The sequence below is a fragment of the Malurus melanocephalus genome, unplaced genomic scaffold (genome assembly GCF_030028575.1).
Source record: "Malurus melanocephalus ecotype Western Australia unplaced genomic scaffold, MMel_1.1 scaffold_166, whole genome shotgun sequence".
NCBI classification, from domain to species: Eukaryota; Metazoa; Chordata; class Aves; order Passeriformes; family Maluridae; genus Malurus; species Malurus melanocephalus.
In genome coordinates, this window is record NW_026623398.1 from 1,325,256 (window position 1) to 1,350,918 (window position 25,663).

The window sequence follows — 25,663 nt, forward strand, 5'->3', positions numbered from 1 at the left end:
GTGAAAAAACTTGCTAACAAAGACTGAAAGCAGGCCTGGATTTCCAGGGATCCCTTCCAACCSCAACCATCCCATGATTCTGTGAGTCCTTCCTTTGTAAAATTCCAAGATAGACCTATAGAAAGCTTGGCAAAACCTTATAAATGATAGCAATACTTCTGGCTATTAGTGATATAAATCTTATCCTTGGAATTACAAACGATGCAATTGTGTCAAGTACATACAATTCRTATTCTTAGTGAATATTTAATTTCCTGTCTTTTGAAACATGTCAGCAAGAAAACAATCAAAAGGTAGAACACAACAAAAGCAGAATAGTATGCAAAATAATAACCTTCTTATTAAGAGTCTTCCATCGGGTGTTGACATCTTCAAGGTCATGTTCAAGGTTCTCTGTGTTGGTACTTTTAGCAGCACTTTGAATAAGGCCCTGACCCAACCAATTTACCTCCTGTTGTTTTACTTGCAAGGGTTCAATTTCTTCTTTCTGGAATACCTGCAGTTGAAAGCCAAGACAGACATGAAACACGGTAACTTCTGACATAAAATGCATGTGGTGTTTACATGATAGTATGTAACAAAAAAAATGCTTAAAATTAGTGTCTAGAAGAAAGGAAGCCATTCCTTGTCAGAACCTTTCAAAAAAAAAAAGCATTAATAAATGTAAACAGAATAGAGTCAACCTAACAGTAAAATCAATACAACATGGAGGGGGGAATGGAATACATTTCCATGAGGAGTTTTAGATAAGGAAAGGGACAGAGAAAAAGAGGGGTAGTGGAAGTTCTGCGAGGGAAAAAAAGAAAATTTCTGATAGACGAAAAAGAAATAAAGACCTGAGAAATTCACCTGGTTAATTATCAGTCTATAAAATCTGACAAAAAAATGGCACAGACCAAGAGGGACAACTGGGCATTTTTTCTAAATTAGGACAAAAGCCAAAGTTTTAAGTCAAAGAAATAGTGAAGGAAGAGATATTTTAAGGTCKGTTCAGGAGATTACAATGGTAACAAGTGAGGAGGAGGCACTACAGATGCTGTTGAAACAGTATCCCAGCAGACACCCAGGAAAATGAGCCTTATTCAAAGGATACTCTTGCAAATTGCCAAGGCTTTGGCCGTGCCCGACAGCAGTYTGAGCAGTTTTGTGTTTGCTTTATTTTACTCTTGCAGGTATTTAGGCTTTTTCAGAGCCAGATTATTACCATTAGCAACAGCAATGTAAATCTCCATTTGTATTCAGCAGCATTAAGCTGCACTGACACAAGTGTCAATGAGATCAGAAAATGGCCTGAAGCCCCTGAATTAATTACACAGGCCAGTGAAAAATAACCAATGAATAAACAATGCTAAAGAATGCTCAACTTTTGACCCTAAATCCTTCCATTTCTATAGCAGCATTCAGTAACAGTTTTGGTGTACACTTAGTGAAYTCAAAGCAACCTTTCTCAGCATCCTGAAAAGCAGGGATCATTCTGAATGTACCAGCAACTCTCCTCTTTAGCACCAAACACACTGTGGCAAGTGATTGTTTTAAAGCAGCAGACCTCAGGTGGCTGAGCACGCTTCCACCAGCTTGACAAGTCAATCCAGAAGCTACAACAAATACACTAAACACGAGGGGTAAAATAAATTAAGCATCCCTAAGAGATTTGTTCCTACTGACTAAAAAAAACCCTTCAAACTCTAAGACTGTGGTTACATGAAAACTGCGAGCGTGCAATGAGTTGGCTGCTCCTAGAAGAAGGAAAATGCTTGTGTTTTTCTTGACTGTAGGGCAGGGAGGAGGCAGAATAATATTTCAACACAGAATCAATAACAAATTCTTCTTTTATGTGCCATAAAGTCTCATCTTTTGAGAACAACGTCCTACCACAGAGGGGACTGATCTCCATAATCTGCCCTTTTAAAATGCACACATTCTTTGTGGAGAGAAGCTTAAAATAAATTACAATTATTGCTGAGGCCAAAGTTTACCAGAACAACTTAGCAACAAAGCTTGAAGTATCTCAGATTTCAACCAGAGTGGGAAGAAAAAAATTACAGACCCGACAAACACCCTTTCCTTATTACAAAGCTTCCCTTACTCTTACCTCATCCACCACTCACAAAGCTCTGCAAGATCCTGTGCTTGTAAAATACTACCGTAATGTCAGATCTGCTTTCTGGCACGCAAATGCATAAGGCAGCTTTCAGAAGAGGCGGTGAGCCTTTAATCTGCCTGCTTTGGAAACCACAACCATCTGATACTGTTGCTTATACCTTGATGAGTAAGGCTGCTCAGGCTGAACACATGGGCCGTAGCTGCCCTTGAATGGCATTGCCTGTGACCGCACTCAGTACAGACACCGAGCACCAACACAGAGCACGGAGGAGGCATTCCACGGCGGGAGTAACAGGCACCAGCTGGGCAATAAATAACCCTGCTCAAAACAGCAGGAGTAATCCCYCTCTCACAATTTGCCTTCAATTCATTTCCCATACTGACCATTTCAYCTATTATAGACACCACACATGTGCTATACAAATAACATCGATTACTGCATCTGCCTAATTATTAATTTTTTAAAATTATGACTTTGCTATGATGACAAAACGTAGAGTTTTAAACAATTATCTTTAAGGTTATATTGCAACTGTTTCACAAATCTATGGACTTTTTTTTAAATTACCTTGTTGGACAAGAGACCATTGCAGACTGTATCCAAAGTGTCTTGGATGCCAGTAGTCCAGATATTGCCTTTATTTCTCCCTGGGAAAACTTTTGGGCTGTTTACAGTACTATCTAATTCAAGCTGTTGAACAGAAAATGCCATTTCATTTGAGCCTGTACATGCTACACTGCAATCCTCTGTATCAGATAAAATTTCATATTTTGCAAAATCCAAGTCACTAATATTTACAGCAGCATTAGTGTAAAAATCATCTACATGAGGAGGAACATCATCCACATAATCCTCCTCTACTGTTGGGACTTGTGTTTTAGCTTTTTCAKGAACTCCATAGGTATTTTCCACTTCATTTTTGCCAGGGGTAAAAATTCTTCCATCACCTTTAAGAGGATCTTCATCTGACAGAATTTTCTCTTTGAAACCTTGTAAGTGAGAGTATTTCCCCATCATCTCTTCCTGATCACTCTCACATGTCTGGGTATTGTTTTGTTTTACTTTTCCAGAGGGTAAAATGTCGTGCAAAGCCAGTTGGCAGCTTTCCTTGACAGRGACACTCATGCTTGCAAGCAGTGGGGCTTGCTGCTCTCTACAAATTGCTGGGATACATGGTCTGAACTGACCTACTGCATGGATATCTTCTGCAGAAGACAGACTTTGAGTTTGCTCCCCTGCTAACACTGTATCTTGTTTATCTTCCCTTTCTGTTGGAGGGCTGCATAAACCAGAATCATCCTCTTCCGAGGTAAGGGAGTTCGTACCCCATTTGCATTTRCCCAGTCTAGCTGCCTCTGACATATCAGCAGTTTCATTAAAAGAGCTTTCACTTCTATTAGTGTAATCCGGAAAGTTGGGTGGAACAAGCATTCTCCACGATCGTCTGTGCTCCTTCTTTTCGGTGTGAGACCTCGCTTTGGGTAACCCAGCTGTCCGAATTATATCGCTGTTCARTTTAAGAGCATCAAAGATCATTTTTTCATCTAACTTGTTAGCTTCACGGCTTCGGAGCTCAAAAACACTAGAAGAAGTAAGGGCACCATTGGAGCACAAAGTACTGATGTCCAGTGTTCTGTGACTGTAGGGTAAGGTCCGGTCTGTGAAATGCCTCGAAGAGAGGCTGCCCTTGGARCCTGAATCAATCTGTTCATTCAGCCGCACAGTGTCATAGATAGACCTCTGGGGAACGTAGCAGTCCTCAATATTTAGATCTTCATCTTCTTCCCCTTTGCCAACACATGGAGGATTCTGACGTAGACAGTCTGGCCTGCTAAGTGGCTTCCCCATGTTGGTTGAAAGTATTCACAGAAGTATACCTCTGTTTTCAAAGATTCAGGGCAAWTATTTAAAAAATGCTAGCAATCTGAAGAAGTAGTAAACTTGCCCTTAGAATAAGATGCATAGATACAAAAATATACATCATAAGATATGAAGAGGCTGAGGTCATTCATAATCAGTGCATCTGTTTAAATTTGACTTTACCTGGATATGAGGTTTCTGACCCTCCAAAACATAAAGTGCTTCAGTAAGAAAGTAACTGAAGTGTCCCAATGTCACAGAAAAACAAGCTCTAGCAGAAAACAGCAGTAGCCAAATACTTCAAACATTCAGTGAAAGGCTTCATTTATGTTTCCAGGTCAGATTCTGTATCTGAAATCTCCCATATAAGCCTTCAAACGAACAAGTATTACAGAAGGCAGTACATTATCTTCTCTACATGACTGCTTAACTGTAATCCATTTAGCTGGTTTGCAAGGTCCCATCTCATTTATAAATAAAACATGGTGTGGCAGCTTAAAAGGACAGAATCCACAGTGGCTTGTATGGTCCTGACCAAGGCACGGAGAAAATCCTGGGGGGTGGGGGTAAATAAGTTAAATCCAGAACAGGAAGAATAATAAAGCAGCCCTTTACTTTTTTGGCAGTAGCTATAAATAACCTTGATCTGAAAGGCAGCTTATCCTCCTCTTGTACCAGGCTTGTTCGTGGTGCCTCCACAAGTCCCACAGGAAAACATCACTTTCTAGCAGCCAAGCCAATGCGTCCTTTGAGCAGACCGTCGGAAAACGAATGCTTCAGACCGCTTCTCCCGATGCCATCCCGGAGAGCTCTTTAAGGCAGCTGCACAGCAGAGCAAGCGTGGCGCGTTTCCCGAAGGCACGGCAGGTTTACATTCGGCAGGTCCCGACTACAAGCTGCAGCTAGCGGGCTGCCCTCGCCTCCTCCTCATTTCTGAAGCGCAGCTGCCGAGGAGCCGAGGGAGGGAAACCCCTGCCGCGCAGCGCCGGCGCGTCCCGCCCGCCGCAGCCGCCCAGCGCCCCGGCTCGCCCCGCTCCAGCCGCCAGGAACGCCCCGCTTCGCTCCTCAGGCAACATCTGCTACCGGCCCGCCCGCTCCCGGAGCGCCGCTCTGGGGGCTCCCCCCGGGGCTGCCCTCCGTCCGTCCCTCCCCGCCGCCTCTTATCTCCTCAGTCGCCCGCGCCTTCGCCTCTCGCTCGGTGCCGCGCTGGGCTGGCGAGGACAGGCGGCGGGGACGCTTCGCCGCYCGCCCGCGGTGACATCACTCCCGCTCCGAGCGCAGGGGGAGCGGCCGACAGCGCTCCGGCCGCTGCCTGCCCGGGAGAAACTGCGAAGGAAGCATCGTAAACCGCACCCCAGCKCCTCGTCTGATAAAGCCGTCATTTCAGTGGACGTTTCCGCACCAAAGTTACACCGAAACTTTGCCTGTGCATTATCTGAAAAAAAGAAACTCCCCAAACTCGCCCAGTGTTTAGATTAGTTGTTGGGATAGTCACRCATTGCTCCACCTGACATGCAAAGTGAGACGTTCAGTCCGGTTYTGACCTTTTTTCAGTCTAGTTACGACTGGCTCTGAGGCAAGAGCTCAGGGGGGCGTTGGCTGACAGGGGAGASACTCCTGAAGAATCCAGCTCCCACTGAAAGAAATATTAAAATATTGGGAAAAAACTATACCTGAATTACTTTTTTAAAAWWTTTTTTATTTTGKTTTTTTTTWATGGGATTTATTGCAACCCGAAGTCTATTAGGGCAAAGATTTTGGTTTTGGTTTTTAAATASAGTYCAACAMTTTGCACCTAAACTTCTAGCACATAATCACGGCGGTGAAAGGTTGGGAGAGTCACAAGTAACTTGCCAACAGTACAGGAGGAGCTGCCATGACMGAACAGTTCCACTCCAGTAGAAGCCATGCCCCTAATGACCTGAGCTGCTTGTGTGACAACAGCCATCAGTTACASGGACAACTCAGACCTCAGTTTAAGGACAGCATATGGCACTTRGTGCTAAAACTTGACACAGCGCATTCACTCCAATCAGCTTGAGCTTTGCTCATTAACCAGCAAGCAGGATACACTTGTATGCAAGAGATACAAACACCCCAGGCTTCATCTTTATTGATTTACTTGATAAACAGTCAGCTGCATATCAAAACAATAAGGTCATGCCAGACAAATTCTCTCTTCCTCCTCTCTGGTGAGCAACCATATAATATTACAATTATGCCAAACAGATAATCACCTCTGGAGTCTCTAGCAGAGGATATACTGTAATGGTAAAGATGCAAAAAGAATTTTTGATGCAAGGTTCTATCATCCATGGTTATTTTCACCCAAAACAACCAAAACCATATCATTGCTGAATTCAGAAAGTGCTGCACGATTTTACAGAGCAAGTGTATAATTGAAATTGGTCTGTATTTGTTCAACAGCAGAATTATTTTAACAGTTAASAAATAGTTTACCATTTTTCAGTTACTACTGAAGACTTAGGTAGGACAGATGAGCCATTTTCAAAATGTAACTCTTAAAAAAAAACCCAATTAGTTGCTTATATTACCTTTGCTTTTTAATAGAGACCTTAACTGTAGTAAATCCCATGGAAGATTTTAGTATTTTGTTCTAGGGTTTGTAAACAATGCATGGGATATGCAACACTTAGCTCAAAAAGAAACTTGAAGAGAGACTTCTGATTATGCTTTCAACACTATTTGCCTTCAAAGCAAAAGTCAGAGGACAGATGTCTTCCACATAACTAACAAGACATGTAGATGTGGCATTTAGGGACATGGTTAACAGTGGTCTTGACAATGCTGAGCTAACATTGGACGTGATGTTCTTCTGATGTTTAGGTTTCCAACCTAAACAATTCTGTGATTCTCTAATATAAGCCAATTAAAATCTTAGTTCAAGCTCATTGGCAGGAATACTCAGGCTCCCTAAAAATTCCAATAAAGTCCAATTAGAAGGCTACTCCTAATAACTACATCTACTTTTATTCCAAAAATAAAAGCAAAAATCAACTGAACTACATAGTCATGAAAGCTGTAACAGAGCCATGCCTGTTTTACTAAGAACAATGCTTTTTAATTATAGTACAAAGAATTGTGAAAAAGTTGCAAAAAGTAAAATAATTCAGCTTTGGGTTCTTTYTCTGTTTCAGGGAAAAACTAGAAACGGCAAATGCTTCTCCAACTGCCAATAATCTAACACTGTGTGGCTATTCAAACCCAGAATGTTTGGTTCAGTCCATTTACACAATTCTTTTTTGTTTTGCTTTCGAAGAATGGTGGCAGACTTAGTGTACCTTAACAAACCCAATTTACTGAAATTTCCTTTCAGGACTAATCTACACATTGCATACAGAGTTTGGGGTAAAAAGTGTCTTACAAAGCCAAGTTAATTAGTAAATTTTTGTGTGTGTTTTGTATTAATTTAGATAAATTCTTCATTTGATTATACTCTTCCTGAAATGAAGTAAGAGTCTTAGTTCTACTTTGAAATTAACTGCTCGGCAGATTTTCATTTACAGAAAGCAGTTTTATAGCTGCATTGTAAATAAATATAGTTTAACACTGACAGCAACTACTTACAATGTAACACTGACACTAACTACTTTCAATTTAACACTCTATACCAACTGGAATAAGTACATTACAAAGAAGAAATAAAAATAAAACAAGTATGCATATGTATTTTAAATATATATATACATAAYACAACTCAAAGCCAGTTCATTTTTTAAAAAAACATTATGCGTTTTAATGTCATGCCAAGAAGATGCACGCAGCTCTAACTCTTTGTACATAAAAATTGGTTAAACCACAAAAACTCCCTCTGGCCCATTACACAAGATCCTCCCTGAAGAGAGTGGAGATTTCATGTTAACACATCTATACCAAAGAACAATTCCTTTTTTTACTCTTGAGGAATTGAAGTTGACTGTAGTTGACCACACAGGCTAAAGACATAAGGRGCCAGACAGTGGTTTTGTGGCCGCAGCCACATTTTCAGGTTGTGTGTGTTTGCGTACGTGCACAAACCTGTGAGCAAACACACCACGAGTGGAGCAGGATTTGTAGGAGACAGTCTCCCTACAGTTTGCTGCCTCAGGTAGAACTGCTCTCTGGARGGGTAAAGAGTATAAGCAGATAGATTACCTACTGTAATTTTGACATGCCCCAGTAGCATTGACGTATTAGAAGAGTCGATGCCTATCCTCCTACTATCAGTATCCCTTCACTAACTACACTCTCAGTAAAATTTCCTATTCTGGTCTCCCTATTTCCTTTCTTCAAAGGCTCCTCACTCTGCTGTTTTATTTCTACATTTGCTTTTCACTTATTTAAACAACCCCTTCACTTTTTCATCGTTCTTCACCTCCTGTTTAATGGCACTATGTTTTTAATCATAAGCCTAAAATAGTTGCTTCAAACAAAACACATTTCAAAGCTTATAAATATCTAATATAAATACAATCCCAGAGTAGGCTTCTGGATATAAACATGCTGCTATCACTGTTCCCCATTATGTCTCCCCAGGTTTTTTGGTCTTCTGACCACATAAGCTTTTGTGTTACAGGGACACTCTCACCCCACAGGTCTGCACAGGTCTCTCACTCCCAGTGAGAGTTGTGTGTGTTGTGCCCTGATGAACTACAACACTGAGAACAAAACAGGGAACTGGATTCTCCTACCATATCATCAGGTAACACTCCAGAAGCATTTTTCTTTATAATAAAATACATATCTATACGTATACAATTCTTTGTATAAAATATGCATGAACAAAGACCTGCACCTAATGTTTGAAAACGTAAGAAATGTAATGAAATCAGAGATCCCAAACTGGCTACAACTGAAAYCCTGTACAGACAGTGTAAGAAAGAGCAATCACAGCAGGGGCTGTTGCTATTTTCTAATATCCAAAGTGTTTTACTRACCATATACAAAGAAAAGCCATTTGTTTCTCTTTTAAATTGAGATAGACTTGTTAGGATAGACTGGCATACAATTTTAATCCTCCCAGTCTAATGGAATCTCCTCATAATGTAACTATTTGTTCAAGATTTTTGTCTCTATTTATGCATTCTCAAAGATCATCAAAACTCACAGTTACTTCCATTTGAAATTCCCAGATGAAAGTTTTCTGGTTTGATTTTCCTTTTTAATATGACTTAAACAAGCAAAATGCACCCTCTGTTGGCCCAGCCGTGTAATGACTGTTTTCCAAGCTCAGCAATTTTTYATCAGCATAGCTTATTGAATCCTGTTATGAAGGTTTGGTTTTATCATAAAGTGCCAACTAATRTACAAGTCACACAAAAATTTGAATCAATATTATATTGGAATAAAACCAAAACAGTGCAGAATATTCACTGCTACCATATAGCCATCAGGAGATTTACTGTCTTACACTGCTTACATCTATAAATCTTGCTGGTGAGCACTGGAAATTCATTTATTGTTACCTAAACCAAGCAAATACCTGTACTTATTTCACCAAATCTCAATTGACACTCACTACCATTGCAATGCATTTTTTTGAGCTAGACATGGATTGCTTGATATATTAAAAAAGCCACACACAGAAACTCCAGAGTGCATTTTGGATAAGGATGCTACAGCAAATTCCCAATATAATAGAGGGATTATTTTGCCTGTTTTCTTTTTGTTAGGAGGTTTCTAGGTAATGGTGGGATTCRGTCAGGTAAAACTGGCCAGTGTATGAGAACAGAAAATGGCAAAAAGTAACGTCTTAAATCTACATGGGCTGAAGCCTATAACCAGGGGAAAAAAAGCTAAACTACTCAGATGAGCAAATTGAGTGTGGGCTGGTATGCAAACACCAGAGTCTAAAATTCACACCACTGTRAAGACAAAATTGTGATACATGGACACCAAATAGAGACAATATGCAGTTTCTCAAAAACAGAAAAGGCAGATAGATTACAGAAAGTAACAAGTTAGTGAAGAGAGGTGAAGAGGGAATTGGGGTGCAGGAACTGGGAGCTGGSATGGAAAATCACAAATGTCTGTCCAGCTGTAGCAAAGGAAGACTTCTTTGGAGCATAAGATCATTGCTTAAAACAGATAAAAAGTGTACAGGCAGAATAGACTGCTGTGAAACAAGACCCTTCTAAGGTCTGCACTTAATCAATCCTTTTCACTATAATGTTTTAATAAAATAGTATTGTGGTAAAATACTTTAAATTAATAAGAAAGCAATCTTCCTACCTTGAATGTATTCAGCTGCTGATTAATAGTCTCTGTTTCCATTCCAACAGGACCTTGTGACTCTTCATGTTCTTCAGCTCTCCCAAGCAGAGTGGAAAATTCKTTTAGCTTACTATAAAACTCCTCAACACGGCAAATAGTACCCTCCACTTGATCTTCCCTAGCTTTTGCTCTGTCTAGTAGCTTGTTGCACTGTTTATTTAGAGCTTCCAAGTCTCTCTTTACACCAACAAGATCAGGAGAAACTTCAGTTTCTGTGGCTAGCATGATTTTACAGTTTTTATTAGCATTTTCATTATTCATTATAAGGTCCTCCAACTTTTTCATGAAATGTTTTATGTCCTCTCTCTGTGATTGCAGTACCTTGAGATCTCTCCCCACGGGAGCCATGCTATCAAGTTCATCATCAAACTCTGCAAACTGGGAGAACATCTCTCGGATGCTGTTTTGGAAACGGCCAATTCCCTGAAGTTTGGTTTCTAGGAATGAGCACCTATCCTCAACTTGCTGATTCACTGCAGTATATTCTTTCTCCAAAGATTCAGCTTGGAGCAAAAGGTCAGAAACACCAGCTGAATCAGAAGCTTCTACCACCAGGTCTTGGGCAAGCTTTTTTATTAAATCAATATGAGGCTTTAAAGCTTGCAAGGCTTTCTGCTGGGCCTGCATCATCGTCAGGTGTTTGTTACTGAATGACTGAGGTCCAAGTGAGTCATGAGCTTCCAGATGCTCCTTGGCACTTTTAAGCTGTCTTTCAATTTCTCTGAATGATTCCTGAAACTCTTTCAGTCTTTGTGCCATATTTTCCAAGCACTCTCTCTTCTTGTGTAGTTGTTCCGTAACCACATTCACATTTTGATTCAGCACCTTAGTTTCTTCTTGAACAATTTCTTTGTCTGTTTGACATGCATTGAGCAAACTTTCAGCAGAATTATTTAATAGTTCCACCATCCCATGGTGTTTATCCAGGTCCTTCTGCCATGCCCTCACCTGAACAATAGAATTCTCTATTTCAACAGGATTTATGCCAACTTTTAATTCACACAGGTTGCTTTGGCACTTTTCTATCCATGGCTGCAGGTTTTCTACATGCTGCTTGTATTTGAGGGCTTTCTCCAGACAATCTGTTAATTTATCTTCCCTTTCTTTTACCTCTTTATTCATTTCATCCCAGTTATTTTTGAGTGTGGTAATTTGGGATTGTAACGCTGTTTTGTCAGCTCCCTGAGTCTTCTGCAAGATACTTTCTCCTTCTGCAACGATTCTTTCATACGAACTGATCTGATCGGTCACTGTCTTCTTAAAATCTTTCTGCTCCTCAATTAGTGACTGCAAGGCATCAAGTTTGGCTGACACAGGACGAGCCTGGTTCAGCTCTTCTTTCTTTTTGCTTAGCCATGCCTGAAAGTCCTTAGACATTTGCTGGAACTGATGAGAAGTGGCATACGCTGACTGAAGTTGCTGAACATGGTTATCTACAAAGGAGAATGCAGCATAGAGGTTCATTATCAGAGCCAGCTAGTATTCAGTGAAAAAAAATAATAACTAATATTGATTCTATTATGCATGGTCATTAATGTAAAGAAAACCAGTCCTTAGTATGTGGTGTTTGACTGGCAGACAACCAAGTTTCTTGCAAGGGACAGACTCATTCCTATAATACAGCGGAGCAGAGAGGGCATTAGGATATGAATCAAATGAGATGAGCTTATCCAGTGTGTGTCTACATGAATCCCATTAGGGCAGATTTTGGGGGTAAAAACACACAATTGTGCTTCATGGTATTATGAAGTGTAAGCACAAGGAATATTAAATGGTATAATCTAGTAGTGTCTAACTCATGGTTTACAGGCAATGGATGTTTGTAGGGAGATTCTTTGAAGTCCTTTATGACCAGAGAAAATTAAAAACCTAAAACTGAGGCTGCTAGGGAGAACAAAGTATGAYATCACTTRSRATGTGTTACCCGCTCAGTTCTGTTKWTCACAAGGTAAGGAAAGGYTGCAGACTACCAGCYCCTTCTGTCACATGCAATTTATACAATTATCACTGTGTGTCACTAAGCCATTAACTGGTGTTTGTCTAGAAATTATCATTTTGCCTTATAGGCTGCCCCTAGGAAGTTGAGTAGCTGAATGAACAGCATCCTCCTTTGGTATTGTAATCCAGTGAAGATAGACCTGAAGGAAGACATGACAAAAGCAGCCTTGCTATTTTACTCCAAATTCTCTCCGAAGTTATTCACTAGTGATCCCAAGCATTGTTCTTACCTTTTCAAGGTATGGGGCATCTTCTAAATTATAATGTACAACTGCTTGGGGGTTGAACTGGATAGAGAGCGGGCACCAGGCTCAACTCACTTAACAGCTCTATCACAAAGTTTTGCCTTACTTCACGCCTTAGTTACTATTTTTCTTTAAATAAATACTAACCTGATTTTTGCTCAATATCCTTAAACGATTTTAAGATGCCATCTAACTGTCTTGTAAGTTCTGCTTTCAAGTAGTCTTCCCCAACCAGTGTTGACAGCTCTTCACAAAGAGTTTGCGCTGCATTTAYATTCTTCATTTCCTGTTCTATTTCTGCCTTCATCTCTTTAGCAATTTCCAGCTGTTGTTTCACAGCATCAGGTTGTGTACTCACAGTCAGGCTGCTGCTTAGTTTACTATCCAAGGCACTTAGTTTATCAGACAGACTTCTRAGTAAACTTTGATACTCTGTGCTTTTCACAATGGCTTGGTCAATTYGGTCACATCTCTTCTTGAGCTGGCCTGTTAGACTATCCCACTTTTGTGCCACAGCTGCCAGCTGTTCTTTCACAATTTCATGTGAGGGTGGATGTTCACCAGGTCTCTCCAGAATCCGCTCCCCAGCCATAGTTAGCTGTTCATATTGTGGYTTTCTGGTGTCAAACTCTTTGAGCAGAATCTAGGGGAAAAAGGAGAATTTTTAAAACAATTTATTTCATGAAAACAAAGGGCTTCTGACAAAAATCATGTATAATTTGTTGTAGCTAAGCTCTCTTATTGAGTGTATCCAAGCTTAAAAGCCAGTGAAATAAATGTGCCTTCTACATAAACTGTGCTGTTTCCAAGCATTTACATGAAAGAAACAAAAAAAAATTAAGTGAATTTACACATCAGCTAATGGAAGTTCAACCAGACATACATGTAAACAGTGAATTCTGTTAATACTACAGTAATTAAGTAACCACACCAAGCAAAATAAGTGCTGGTTTAGTTTCAAGCAGTGTCGTCTTTCTTAGACAGTTTTGATAATTGTATTCAGATAGAACTTCAAAGAAGGTGTATTCTGACATAATATTGCAATGTATTATTACAGAAAAGAGACTTTTTGGCTAATTCACAAAATGACTGAATGTGTAGTGTAAGACCTTTAAAGTTTGTATCATTGGTTCTCAGGTTTTTTGGTTTTTGGTTTTTTTTTTTTTATTAACAGTAAGCCACACAAAAAAAAGTGCTTGAAAAAGAAGGGATAAATATAATGGTTTTACTTTACAGAACATTCCAAACCCTTTCTTTTWAAGTCAATTAGGTTGAACTTTAAGAACTGTTAAGTGATACACGATAGTCTTATGCCATCTGTCYAGACTTCTGAAGCACTTACAAACCGAGTCATAGCGTTTCACACGGCATTGAACATAGTTCATGTTTTAAACACTTCATTTTAAACAATACTGATATTAAAGCTTTAATAACTTTTTTTCAAAAACAAATAATTTCCCATCAATTCAGAGTAACTGGCAGCAATAGAAATGTTTGAAATTAAATTTTCTACCTTCTGCAACCACATCTAATTTCACGTTTAGTTTCTTTTGTCTGCAGTTTGTTGTGTTGCTGTAAGTAAACTATCCTGCTTTTTCATTATACTTTTTCTTCTGTTTTTCATACCCTTGGCCCCAAATCTATCCACAGTACTGCATTTCAGTTGCCTTCATATTTTTGTTAGCTACTGGCACACTCAAGGGAATAAAATGTCAAAAAGCTAAGTCGAACCACAGATTGTATATGAAGARTATAATAAAATGTCAAATTAATAAWATTCAAAGGGACATTTTCATTCCACTACAGAGAAATGAYAGTATGGTCAAAAAAAATAAGATGYATCAGAGGATCAGTGTCTCCTCAAYRTTTTTCTTTACCTGTTCTGACCTCTCTTCACTCTTATGATAATTTTTTCTTKTAATTACTGTAGCCAAGTATGATRCAAGCTGATACCTAAAGATAAACAAATCTAATGGCTTGTACTAACTACACTCTACTCTAGATGCAAAATAGTTCTTTGCTAATAGCAAAAAGGGAAAAGAAACTTAAATMGATAATGTGTGTTGGCACTACTCACCTGAACCTGTTGCTTTTGTGTATTCAGCATATTAGGATCAATTGATAATGGTCCCAGCACACTGACCATTAGCTCCTTTTCCACAAGCCAGTGTTTCAGCTGAGCTTCTGTTGTCTGGAACTGGGTCAGGTAATTTGAAGACTCCTCCAGTTTTTGTTGTCTCTCAGATGTAATTTGATTAAGCTCTTTCCATTTGGAATCTAACAATGATAATATTAACATACACCATGCATGTTCTAGCAGATTGGTTGTGAGACAGAAGACTACATATGAAACATAAACAAAGCTCTCTCATTAGGCTTCTTCCTGATTAACTCCAGAAGCCTTATTGCAGTGACTCTGCAAATAACATCTTTTAAAAGTCAGACCCATATACACTTGGATGACAGTTGGCCATGTGCAGAATTTTTAGAGCAATGAATATACACATGTAATAAAATCGGATGAGAATWTTACTAAACTAAATACCTCAAATTTAGGCTTCGGTCTCAAACGATGTAGAAGGCAAAGGATTTTACTCAGTTATAACTCAGGTGCCTGATTTAGACAGACAAATCTCCCTGCTTGTCAAGTGAAAAWGCCCCATATATTTTCAAGGGTGAACACAAGTCTGGAATAAGACTTCAATTCTGAACAGCTCTCTGAAAAAGCCTAACTTTTTCAAATATTTCTATCTTTCATGAGCCTGTGGAGATTAATTGCTTCATTTAGACATTTAAACCAGGTCAACCAGGCCCACCTAATGATGGGCAATGAGAATACTTCTGCACATAGGTATTTGAAAAGCACTGTATGAGCTTAGGTTCACACCTATGSCAGTCTGTGGTCTTTTCCACTATGGCAATGGCTTCAAGAGCAGCCTTGGAGTCTTACAGTCTTGTAACCTCCCCCTTCCCCTCTGCAATACTGTCAGTGCTTGCTCAGTMAGCTCTGGTATTTTGCTAACTCTGCCTGTCCCTGATTTTCATTCCTGTTTTTTACAGTTCCTTTTGCTGCTTCACAGTCCTCTCCTCATTCCATATTAATCCCCTTTCAACATTAATAAAGGTCTGTTGGAGACCTTACCTGCTACTTAAACTTTTCAGAGTTTCMCTTACAAGCAGGACCATCTGGAAAAATTCTCAGCTTCAAAATTACTGTTGATGTACTTATGGAAATGCCTACCATTATGAAACATGATTGGCCCATAATTCATTTAAAATATAACTAACATAAAAAGAATTTTTAAAAGCTTATGACAATTTTGTATGACAATTTTGTGCTGCAATATCTCAAAATCTATTGACAATCAGGTAATTTTCTTTTTTTTCACTGGCTTTTTGGGAGCTTTTTTTTTTTTTTTTTTTTTTTTTTTTTTTTTTTTTTTTTTTTTTTTTTTGCTGATTTATAAAATCAGTTTTAGAAAACAGCAAAAAGCCACCAAACCCACAAAATGCCAAAAGTCACTAGTACATGGGCAAAAAAGCATGCAGAAGACCACCACCACCAACTTAAACCATTCTTTACATGAAACTAGAATTAGCTTAATTTGTAAGAAGAACAAAAAATATATCTGGAGCAATAACTGACCAGTCAATTTTTAGCTGCACACAGTTTAGGAAAGATAAAGCCTCTCAAACRGAGAGTCAAGTTATAATCTCTGCACTAATACAAAGGCCATGGATATCACTAGAATTACTTCAGATCTACACTCTTGCAAAGGRAGTTATTTCCACAGAATTTAAGAGGTAAGAGGAAACAAAGTATTRAAAATACTAGTAATTGCTAATAAATTTAAAAACTCATAATAAAGCAACTTCCAAATCAGTCTGAGCTATAATAGAGCTTTACTGACGTACCTATTTTATCCAACGTTTGTCTCCACTTAGGTGCTTCGGGGGAGTCAGGGTTCTTCTCCAACAGCTCTGTAACTTTGTCCTTTAGTTCCTGCACTTTATTTGCACTTTGCTTTAATTCAGTTTCAAAAAGCTGAAAATTTAAGTGGTAAAATAAATAAATAAGAGACTAAAGAAGAATGGTAAAGTTTGCAGTCCATAGTACTGAGGTCTCAAATATGAAGATAAAAAAAAAATATCTAGCCTGTATATACTACTTTTCTGCTATGACTTTCAAAACACTTTATAGTGACATATGTTGGTAGCTAATTTTTTTTGGAAGAGAGAACCTGACAGATTTAAATTGTATTAATAATTATTGCTTAATTTGAACAAGTGACAGAACTARAAGAATTCAGATAAAAGAGATCCTCTAGGTCCCATCACATTCACATATACTTGGAATCTCTGTCTACAGAAGGCAAATTGACTAATGCAGAGTACAGCTCACGGAAGAAATAACCCACCTAGCACCAACAAAGAGGAAGGTGGTGTAGCCTCATTTATCTCAGYAGAAGTCCTACTATTACAGACAGACCTTTTTTTTGTACATCACCTGAACCCATAATTTAAAGAAAATCARAGTTTTAAGTGTAGACCTCACAGAAGACTGACATACCCCAGCAAATGCCAATTAATGCTGTTCTTGCAGACAGAAGTGAACATTTCTTATATGCCTGGCTCTTATATGAATGTTCTTAAGCAACAAAACTTGCCTCATGGAGCTGCTTTTTATTYACCCAAAACCCACAAAAGTAAACACTGAGCAAACTATACTTGATTTAGAACTTCTAGTAAAAGGTCCAACTGTATCAGATGACTCTTGCCTGTGCACTYACTCAGTTTTCCAACTATTTGTGAATACATTTCTATTACTACACTGTGGGTTAGATGATAATGTTATTCTTTGCACATTATTCTCTGTCAAGAAATAAAGACCTGGTTTTTCTTCACACTTGTCTGARTTTTAGGATTGAATGTTGTCCAACTCTGAAGAAGTTGATAGTTGTTCAGGTTAATTTTTAAGGGTGACCCGCCAAATATAAAAGAAACTCAGTTAAATCAAATTCTGTTTTTGTCAATACACAATCACAAGCAAGAAAAGAATTTTCCCTCTCCATTACATTTCCCTTTATAGATGAACCTTACATGTGTAAATATTGTCCTTYATTGCTGGGAAGCATATGTCTCCAATGCTGAAACAGGACAGAAGCTCACTGCTGATTCAGGGGTTTTCTCATATCAATTATAAAGGGGGAAGGAGACTGTTGTGCAGCTATATAACTTAACAAGCATGACAGGGCTGCTGAAGAAAAACACAGCCTTGGAAGAGACATAAGCCGCTGCAGCTGCAGACCGGGAGGTCTGTGGAGTGTCAGGGAACCAGCAGCTGCAGAATCAGCTTTTGGACAGATACAGCCCTAATATTACAAGTAATCTATTATATACCTTTAAACCACTAAGATCAAAAAAGTTTATTGCATAATCAATATAGTCTCACCTTTTCAAACTGTCCACCAAAATTATTGTTATTTTTCTGACATGTAAAAGTCATTCTCTTTGACACAGTGCTCCTTTACTCCACTGACACAGTTTGCCAGATTTGCTCTAAGCCTGACTAATATGCTTAGTGGGATCATTTAAATACWCTCTACAACATTAGGCTAGGCTGAGATATCAGTTATTTCATAGCATCTGCCCAATAACTACAAGAAAAAGTATTTCTTTGAAGGCACAAAGTACCTTATGTTGCTCAACCTGAGCTTTAACTGCTTCACTATCAGTTGGAGCAGCTTCCCAGTCTGATGCAGTTTTGTCCATTTTTTGCAACCAATGCATCATTGAGGCTGATTCTTCCTGAATATTTTGCATTTTTGAAAGCATACTTTCTAGTTCTGAAATCTTTTCATTCAATAAAACTCCCAGATCTTCATAGCTGTGGTTTACATTAGACATAGCTTGTTGAACAGTTGTCAGTTCTGTAAAGAGAAGTGTATGAAGACTGTGTTAAAAGTTACAAGCCCTTGAAACAATACTGCGTGGATTCTAAACARTWCTCTGAGTTACAATAAGCTAATAGWCCCSCAAATAAGAAGTTGCTGAACATGTTAGTTATTTYCAATCTACTCTAAAAGTGGCACACTACATCTGAATGAGCTAATATAAGYTCCTCTTTGCAAGAGCTTCTTCTTTGGCAGAAATCATTATTTCAAAACATACAAGTACACAAACATGCTTCAATTTTTCTACCCTTTGCTGTTGTAGCATTTAAAGTAACAATTCCATGAAAAAGGTTGAATATAATGGGCTGCAGTTCAGCTACTATGAAGTTCTCATATAAGTTCCTGTGTTTCTATAAAAGYATTGGTCACAGTGATACAAATGTACATAAAATGGGTGTCTTTGTGTACATRTATTTGTGTATAGGTGTGTTGCAAATGCTGAAGGGTTAAAGTTTCAAACCCCATAGACAGGTGTTTCTCAAAAGTCATGTCTTATATTAAAATAGCTATCCCTGTATACATTTATAAAASTATATATTGATACARAAAACAAGGTCAGGTTTGGTAGGTMTTCAAAGAMAATAATGAGATAGGTATTRTTAGAATTATCATGCCCTAGTCAAAGTAGTTGTCTCATGTGATGGTGATCTGAAATTTCAGTCTAGTAATGACTGCTACAAGCAGATTTATGTACAATATTTAAAAAAATACTTCCATATTTAACAGCAATTGACTGTTAAATAGCAAYATTTCTTTATCACATGCTGAAAACTTTACTAACCTTTATTTTTCAAGAAATCCTGAGTTCCTGGAGCTCCTCCTTCACCATTTAATATTGCACCACCTGTRGATCAAAAAAGATGACGCCTCTTGCTTATCTGGGCGTTTTTCCACCAAAAGCCCAGTACAGCATTTCCTCTTCAAAACAGCATGATCCATATTATCCATCATTAAAGCATCAAGAATGAAGCTCCAGCCAGCCAGTGCAGGTGGTAGCACACATGCAGAGCATGTGCACAGTGGGTGGGTGTGCACATGGAATGCACTCAGAAGTGTGCACATATGTATGATGTATAAGCAGCCCTCCTGTGCTAAACAAGTGACCAGGGCCAAAGGTTTATGCCCTAGYTGTGAGGCCAATTCACATCCACATTGCTAATGTCACTTCCTTCCTCTCCYCCAAAGGACTCTGCTCCCTGTTGAGAACAGTTTTACCCAGCCATGTCTGRGTATAGCCTGAGAGGACTACCTGGCTAAAGCTGAGACTCTGAGGAGAGCACCAAACATTAAACAGCAAAGGTGTCCAGAGTGGTCAATGTGGACCCCACAACCAAAGGCACTGCTTACTTASGGCACCTTTACCCACCAGAGCAGCAGTTGAGTTACCATTCCTGGAGGTATTTAAAGAACATGTATACATGCCACTTGGCGACGTGGTTTAGTGCTGGACTTGACAGTGCTGGGTGAATGTTTGGACTCCATGATCTTAAGGGTTTTTTCCAATTTAGAATGATTGTGTTCAGCAGCACTCTAACTCTGCACAGAAAGCTCTCAATACCAACTGGATGAMTCCCCCTCTATCTTGTCTGAAGCAAGACTCAAATATGTGCTCCATGACAGGAATTGAAATGTGGCACTTCTACTATAATGCCTGATGTCCTTACTGTCACTCARAGGCAGCCACTCACCTAGGCAGCCCTAATAAAATATGATAAACATGATATCAGAGCTAACAGACTTTGTAAAATGGAGTCAGACCAAAGAGCAGGGCCACGTGATCACACTGCAGAGAACTGCAAGGAGAACCACTTCCCCCTCTCCTGCACATATGTACTCCCAGATGAGCAATTAACAGAGGAAGATTAATAGTTGCCTTGGAAAAGGCTTTGCATCCACCCCCCAGTACCAGCTGGACAGTGAGGACCACATTAGTGGCAGCTGGAGGATGGCAAGAGAAAACAAACCAGATAAGWGAAATCACAGGCTCCAGCCAGAGTGTTGTCGATCTTCACGCTCTGTTAGGTGGACTCTGGCATTTATAACTGTGACAAAGTGATGCACAGCACAGCTCTTGTCAAGGAGGGCAAATGCTCTAGTCTGGAGGATTATAGCTGCTCTTAYGTGATAGCTATTTAACTATTTTTCTATCTGGATGCATAGAAGTAGAAAAAGAGGCAGAGGAATGAGCCCAAACAGATCACAGAAGATTCCAAAATGTTCTKTGAAAGGTTTTTACTTAAAAGAAAAACCAAAGCAGAGGCAGCTATTACAAAGAGATGTAAGAAAGGAAGTGTTCCACTTTTGCCCAATAGTATCCTGTCAGTCCCCAACCTCTCAAGCTTTTGCAGATGACCAGTGAAGGTCAACATGCTTGAATTTATTTCCAGACCTAGTCAATTCAAGAAYTGACTGAAAATGTGCTTATGGCCATAAAAATGCCCAACGCCCTTGAACTATGTCTAGAATGTTACTTGGCAGAGTTACTGGTTTCTGTAAAACAAATTAACATTTAACACTAGAGTAAAAGAAAAAATATMATGGAAATAGGCTTGCTATCTTTAAATTATGATTACCAGTAAAAGAGAATTTTGCTGAAGGTCCAGACAGAAAATAAGTTTTGGCCCAGGAACATCATGATGGAATATGAAATTGATTCCGTTCTTTGTTGTTGTTTCAACTAAAACAATGACTAATATTATTATATCATACTGCGATGAGTAGGTTTACCTAGGCTCCTTTTTTAGAGAAACCATGTCCTCACTGCCCTTTCAGCAAAACTCCACAACCCTGCAAATCTTTCTGTGTTTGCTTGGCATCACAGAATAGCCTTTTGGCCATTAAATAGGTATCTCTGCAGATACATCAGTGTTTGCAAAACAAGGTTTGCATTTCTCCTGCTTGCATGGATACATGAAGCACTGAACATTGATCAGAGTAAGTTAATTTCTCATTTTTCAAAGCTTTCTGGTATGAGGTGAAGGCAACTGTGATGCTGCCATTTGATTCACTATCTGGGAATTACATAACAGCTCTAGGACATGTTARTCATTTACATCAGTGCACTTTTACATTATTTTGGCAGACTAAAACAATGAAGAATGTGTGTTGAATTACTACAGCAGCTAGAYAGTTTAAATGAGAATCACAGCAAACAATGGCCAGAAGAGACATGGCTACACAAGCCATAATATTCAGAATGCTAATCCAAGAGTGAAATWATTTTAATTAACCCTTAAAGGTTTTAAAAATTCCTGAATTGTTAGGCTTACCTGATTACAAAAAAAGCATACCTGATTTGGCAACTGCTCTCAGTTTAGCAGGAGAAGTCACAGCAGTGATCAGGTTACACAGCAAAGTTCCTCTGCTATTCATTTTCTGCAGTTCAGGTGCCTTTAAYGTCCATTCATCTTTTAAATTCTGGTTAAGAAAGATGGTCATTTGTTCATTACAAAACTGACTTCAGACTTAAGGGACTTAGTGTACAGAAAGGATTAACTTTGCTACTTGGGAATCAGCTGCAAAACATGCAAAGCAAATGGGAATGTAAATGCAGACTGCAAGCTCCCTAGTCCCAATTACTGCAACTGCTTACACCTTCTGTGTTTCAGAATTCATAACAGATGCCTTTTTTTCTTCAGCCAGATTTCACTTCTCCTACAATGGCTTACCAATGTATCTTCCAAAGGTTTCTTTAACTCCTCTGTATTCAGAGAGGGCTGTGCTGCTGGAATTCGTTCTGTCGTCTCTTTTATCCATTTCTTTAATGATTCCACAAGGAGCTCAAAAGTATCCATTTGCTTCTGACAAGATGATACATCCTCTTCTCTAAACAATTAAAGACAAAGGAATGACAATATTCCTTCTAATAATWAAACCAAAAACTTTTATCAATCTGATATTACTATTCCTAAATTCAAAGTGTCACACAAGCTAATTTTATGGATACAAGCAGAATGTGCAAAATCTAGCAAAGGTAACTTGTATTATATATAATTTCTCYAGTTTTCCTTTACAGCATGATGCCAAATGGTACTTTAAAACAATATGCAGAACCAGCGATTTATGTTATATCAGAGAAGGGGGGAAGTAGAGTTTTCTTAAAATTGCTAAGAATCATGTGAATGTCACAAAATTTGGAAAATTACTTCTCTTTACGGCCCTTTTTAGAGTTCTTGAGGAAGACTAACTACAGAGTTAACTATATTTTCAAATACAACCTTTTTCTTTCAATAAAAAACCCCTAGCTTACTCTGGTTAACTCCAATATCTTGAGACTGCATGCAAAAGGGAAGAAGTAATCACAGCAGTCGCACTGTGCTATTAGCCAAAGTGGAAACACTTTGATTATTCAACTTACTTTTCCTTTATTGTTTCCTCTACCTCTTTGAATTTCTTTGACAAAGCATTTACTTTTTCCAATACCAGTGCTTTATCTCCAGGAAGGGCATGAAATGAAAGTTCTTCAAGGAGCTGCTTCAAAACTTCCAGATCCTTCTTGTGTTGTGCCAGTTCTACACTAGCTTCCTGCAAAATAGGATTACACTCATCACATTAGACCTTACATTTACTTCAAAATTAAACTCTTGATTTTAGCTAACCAATGAAAACAGGAAAAAAATGCCTTATTTCTTATTCAGTCACTTAGATGAGTTAGACTAAGAATGCAYGACACATAGAAATTAAATACCTGCATGTATTGAGACACTTCACTAACATCCTTTCTTGGTGCTTCTGTCTCACTGAGTGCCTGGTTTTTCTCATCTAGAAATGATTGAAGTTTTTCTGACAGACCTTCAAATAACTCCACTTTAGTCTTCAATTCCTCCATTCTCACAAGCTTCTCTCTATGCTTATTACTTGCTTCAGAAAACCGCCCTGCAAGTTCACTCATTTTAGCTTGCAGTGTGGATGCAGTGGATCGATCTGCTGTTTCCATGAACTTCTTCACTTTTTCRTTCATAGTGTTTATACTGCTTTGGCGACCTGCAATGTCTTGTTCTAGCATCTGAAACATACAAGAAATTTTTGTATTACTTGCAAGTAAATTTTAAGGAGTGAAATTCACCTACCATATAAAGCTACAAATCAGTAGACCATCAGCTAGACCATCAGTGTAATCTATTTCAGYTATAAAAATCCTTATGAGCAGTTTCACTTCACACAACAGTTCTCTTTAGTAAATATTTTGAATCCATTAAAGATGGCAGCCAAACATTTTAATTCTCTCTCGAAATCTGCATTATCAAACAAATTCAAAGAATGCTACTTACAATGCTTTTACTAATAATGTCCTGAATAGCAGCAGAATTCAAAGGCACTTGATCTTGTTCTTTAAGGCTCTTTTCAACTCCTTCCATCCAATCCAGCATTTCATCCAAACCATCCTGCACACTCAGGGATCGTGTCAGAGTTACCTGAAGCTTCTCATTCCTTTCATTCACAGATTTGGATAAATTGTCGTATCTTTCCACAATATCATCTGACAAAGAGAAAATATATTTCAATTTTTATTTCTACCCAAAACAAGCTTTTAGCTCATTTTACCAGTTCTCACCAGTTGAGTCAAAAATTGCTACGTTAGAATGAAGAAAAAATGTCAGCTTCAGTCAGTAAAAACATGGAAGCAAAGATCAAACAGAGCCAAGAAACACACTGGACAAGGGAAACAAGGGAGCAGCATATAGCTGTAGTGTCCAGCTTCCAAAACTGGTTTCCATGTAGCTGTAGCTTAAGACAGAACATTTCTGTTCCCAAGAAATAAAATAGCAGAGTATTAAGACAGCTCTTCTACAATTATGTTATTGTGAGACCTGAAAGGTGTTTCCAGAAGGTTCTTCATCAGACATCCAACGCTCTCGAGATAACTCTCTGAAAATTACAAGTTCCATGCACCTCCTACAGAGTTTCATCACCAACTCCAAAGAGTCAAGCCACAGTTGTTTTATTTTGTTGTTCTGGAARTAACTTCATGGGGTTCCATGAATTGATACTGGTGCAATACACAGAGAGCATCTTCAAACTTCAGTCAGTAGTGAATGTCATGCAAGTGTAGGTGGTAAGGTTTTGGTGATGATAAGGTTTTGTTAGTGACAAGTTTTTTTTGGCTCATGTGAGAGGAGGTCAAGGGCTGCCCCACAGAAGAAATAAATGGTTCCAACCGACTCCAGCTGACCCATCACAGGGCACAGCAAAGCTCTTCAAGCCAACCTGATGGTGCTGCTGGAAAGATGTATTTAAGAAAAGGGAAAACACTGCATAGGACTGGGAAAGCAGGGAAAAGCAAGTATGACAAGCAGCCCTGTAGACAGTAAGTCAGAGAAGAAAGAGGGGGAAGAGATGCTCCAGGCACTGGAGCAGAGATTCCCATGAAGTCTGTGGAGGATGCAGGAGCCGACAATCACAGTACAGCRTGTAGAAGACCCCACACTAGAGGAGGTGCACATTTCATGAAGGAAATGCTGCCTAGATTCACACTGGAAAAACATTATCCTGAAAGATTTCAGCCTGTGGAGAGGTGCCTCACTGGAGCAGGGAAAATGTGTAAGGAGGAAGCTGCAGCAGAGAATAGCTGTTATGGACTGACCACAATCATCCATTTCCCATCCACACTGCACTGTTTGGCAGGGAAAAGTGGGAGCACTGGGAAGGAAGGAGTGATGGTAAGCCTGAAAAAAGAGCAGGGTGGAGGATATTGTTGCTGTAATTTGTCTTTTATTGTCATTTCCAAAACCTGTTTTATACGGCAATAAATCRGTTAATTTTTGCCAAGTTTTTTCTTGCCCAGGACAGTAAATGGTAAGTGATCTCCATGTTTTTATCTCAACCCACGGACTTTTCCATCTTAATTTCTATCCCCATCCACTTGGGCAAGGGGAGTGAGAGAGCAAGTGGGTGGGCATCTGGCAGCCAGCCAAAGTCAACCCCTCCATAGACAGGTTCTTAAAGTCATAAGGAAGTAATTCCTAAGCTAACCAAACTTCAAATAACTGCTTGTAAACAGGTCACATTGGAGTCACATTCCTCTGGAGAATTTATGATCCTCAGCAAATCACTACCTCTGTTCAGCAATCCCTATTTCTGTAAAAAAAAAAAAGAAATGATAGCGAAAAGCATATGGAACAGTGTAGGACAATAACAATAAAGTTACTATGTTGTAATGACTTATGACTCAACAAAACATGGACTTGAACAGTGACACAAAAATGTAGAAGCTCTKTAATTTGTCTCTT

General features: G+C 38.9%; 1 protein-coding gene across 8 annotated transcripts in view; it reads right to left on the reverse strand.

Moving 5' to 3' along the window:
• Nucleotides 1-25,663, reverse strand: part of LOC130577098 (dystonin-like) — a 292,211-nt gene that overhangs the window by 65,648 nt on the left and 200,900 nt on the right. For all 8 annotated transcript variants that reach the window (XM_057372216.1, XM_057372215.1, XM_057372214.1 and 5 more), the window contains 12 exons: nt 23,705-23,913; nt 23,122-23,439; nt 22,792-22,958; nt 22,103-22,259; nt 21,725-21,851; nt 19,216-19,278; nt 18,175-18,410; nt 16,396-16,525; nt 14,558-14,757; nt 12,628-13,123; nt 10,196-11,670; nt 335-496 (listed from right to left, as the gene is read on the reverse strand). In XM_057372216.1, coding sequence (XP_057228199.1) covers nt 335-496; nt 10,196-11,670; nt 12,628-13,123; nt 14,558-14,757; nt 16,396-16,525; nt 18,175-18,410; nt 19,216-19,278; nt 21,725-21,851; nt 22,103-22,259; nt 22,792-22,958; nt 23,122-23,439; nt 23,705-23,913 — 3,740 coding nt within the window. The remainder of the gene's footprint in view (nt 1-334; nt 497-10,195; nt 11,671-12,627; nt 13,124-14,557; nt 14,758-16,395; nt 16,526-18,174; nt 18,411-19,215; nt 19,279-21,724; nt 21,852-22,102; nt 22,260-22,791; nt 22,959-23,121; nt 23,440-23,704; nt 23,914-25,663) is intronic.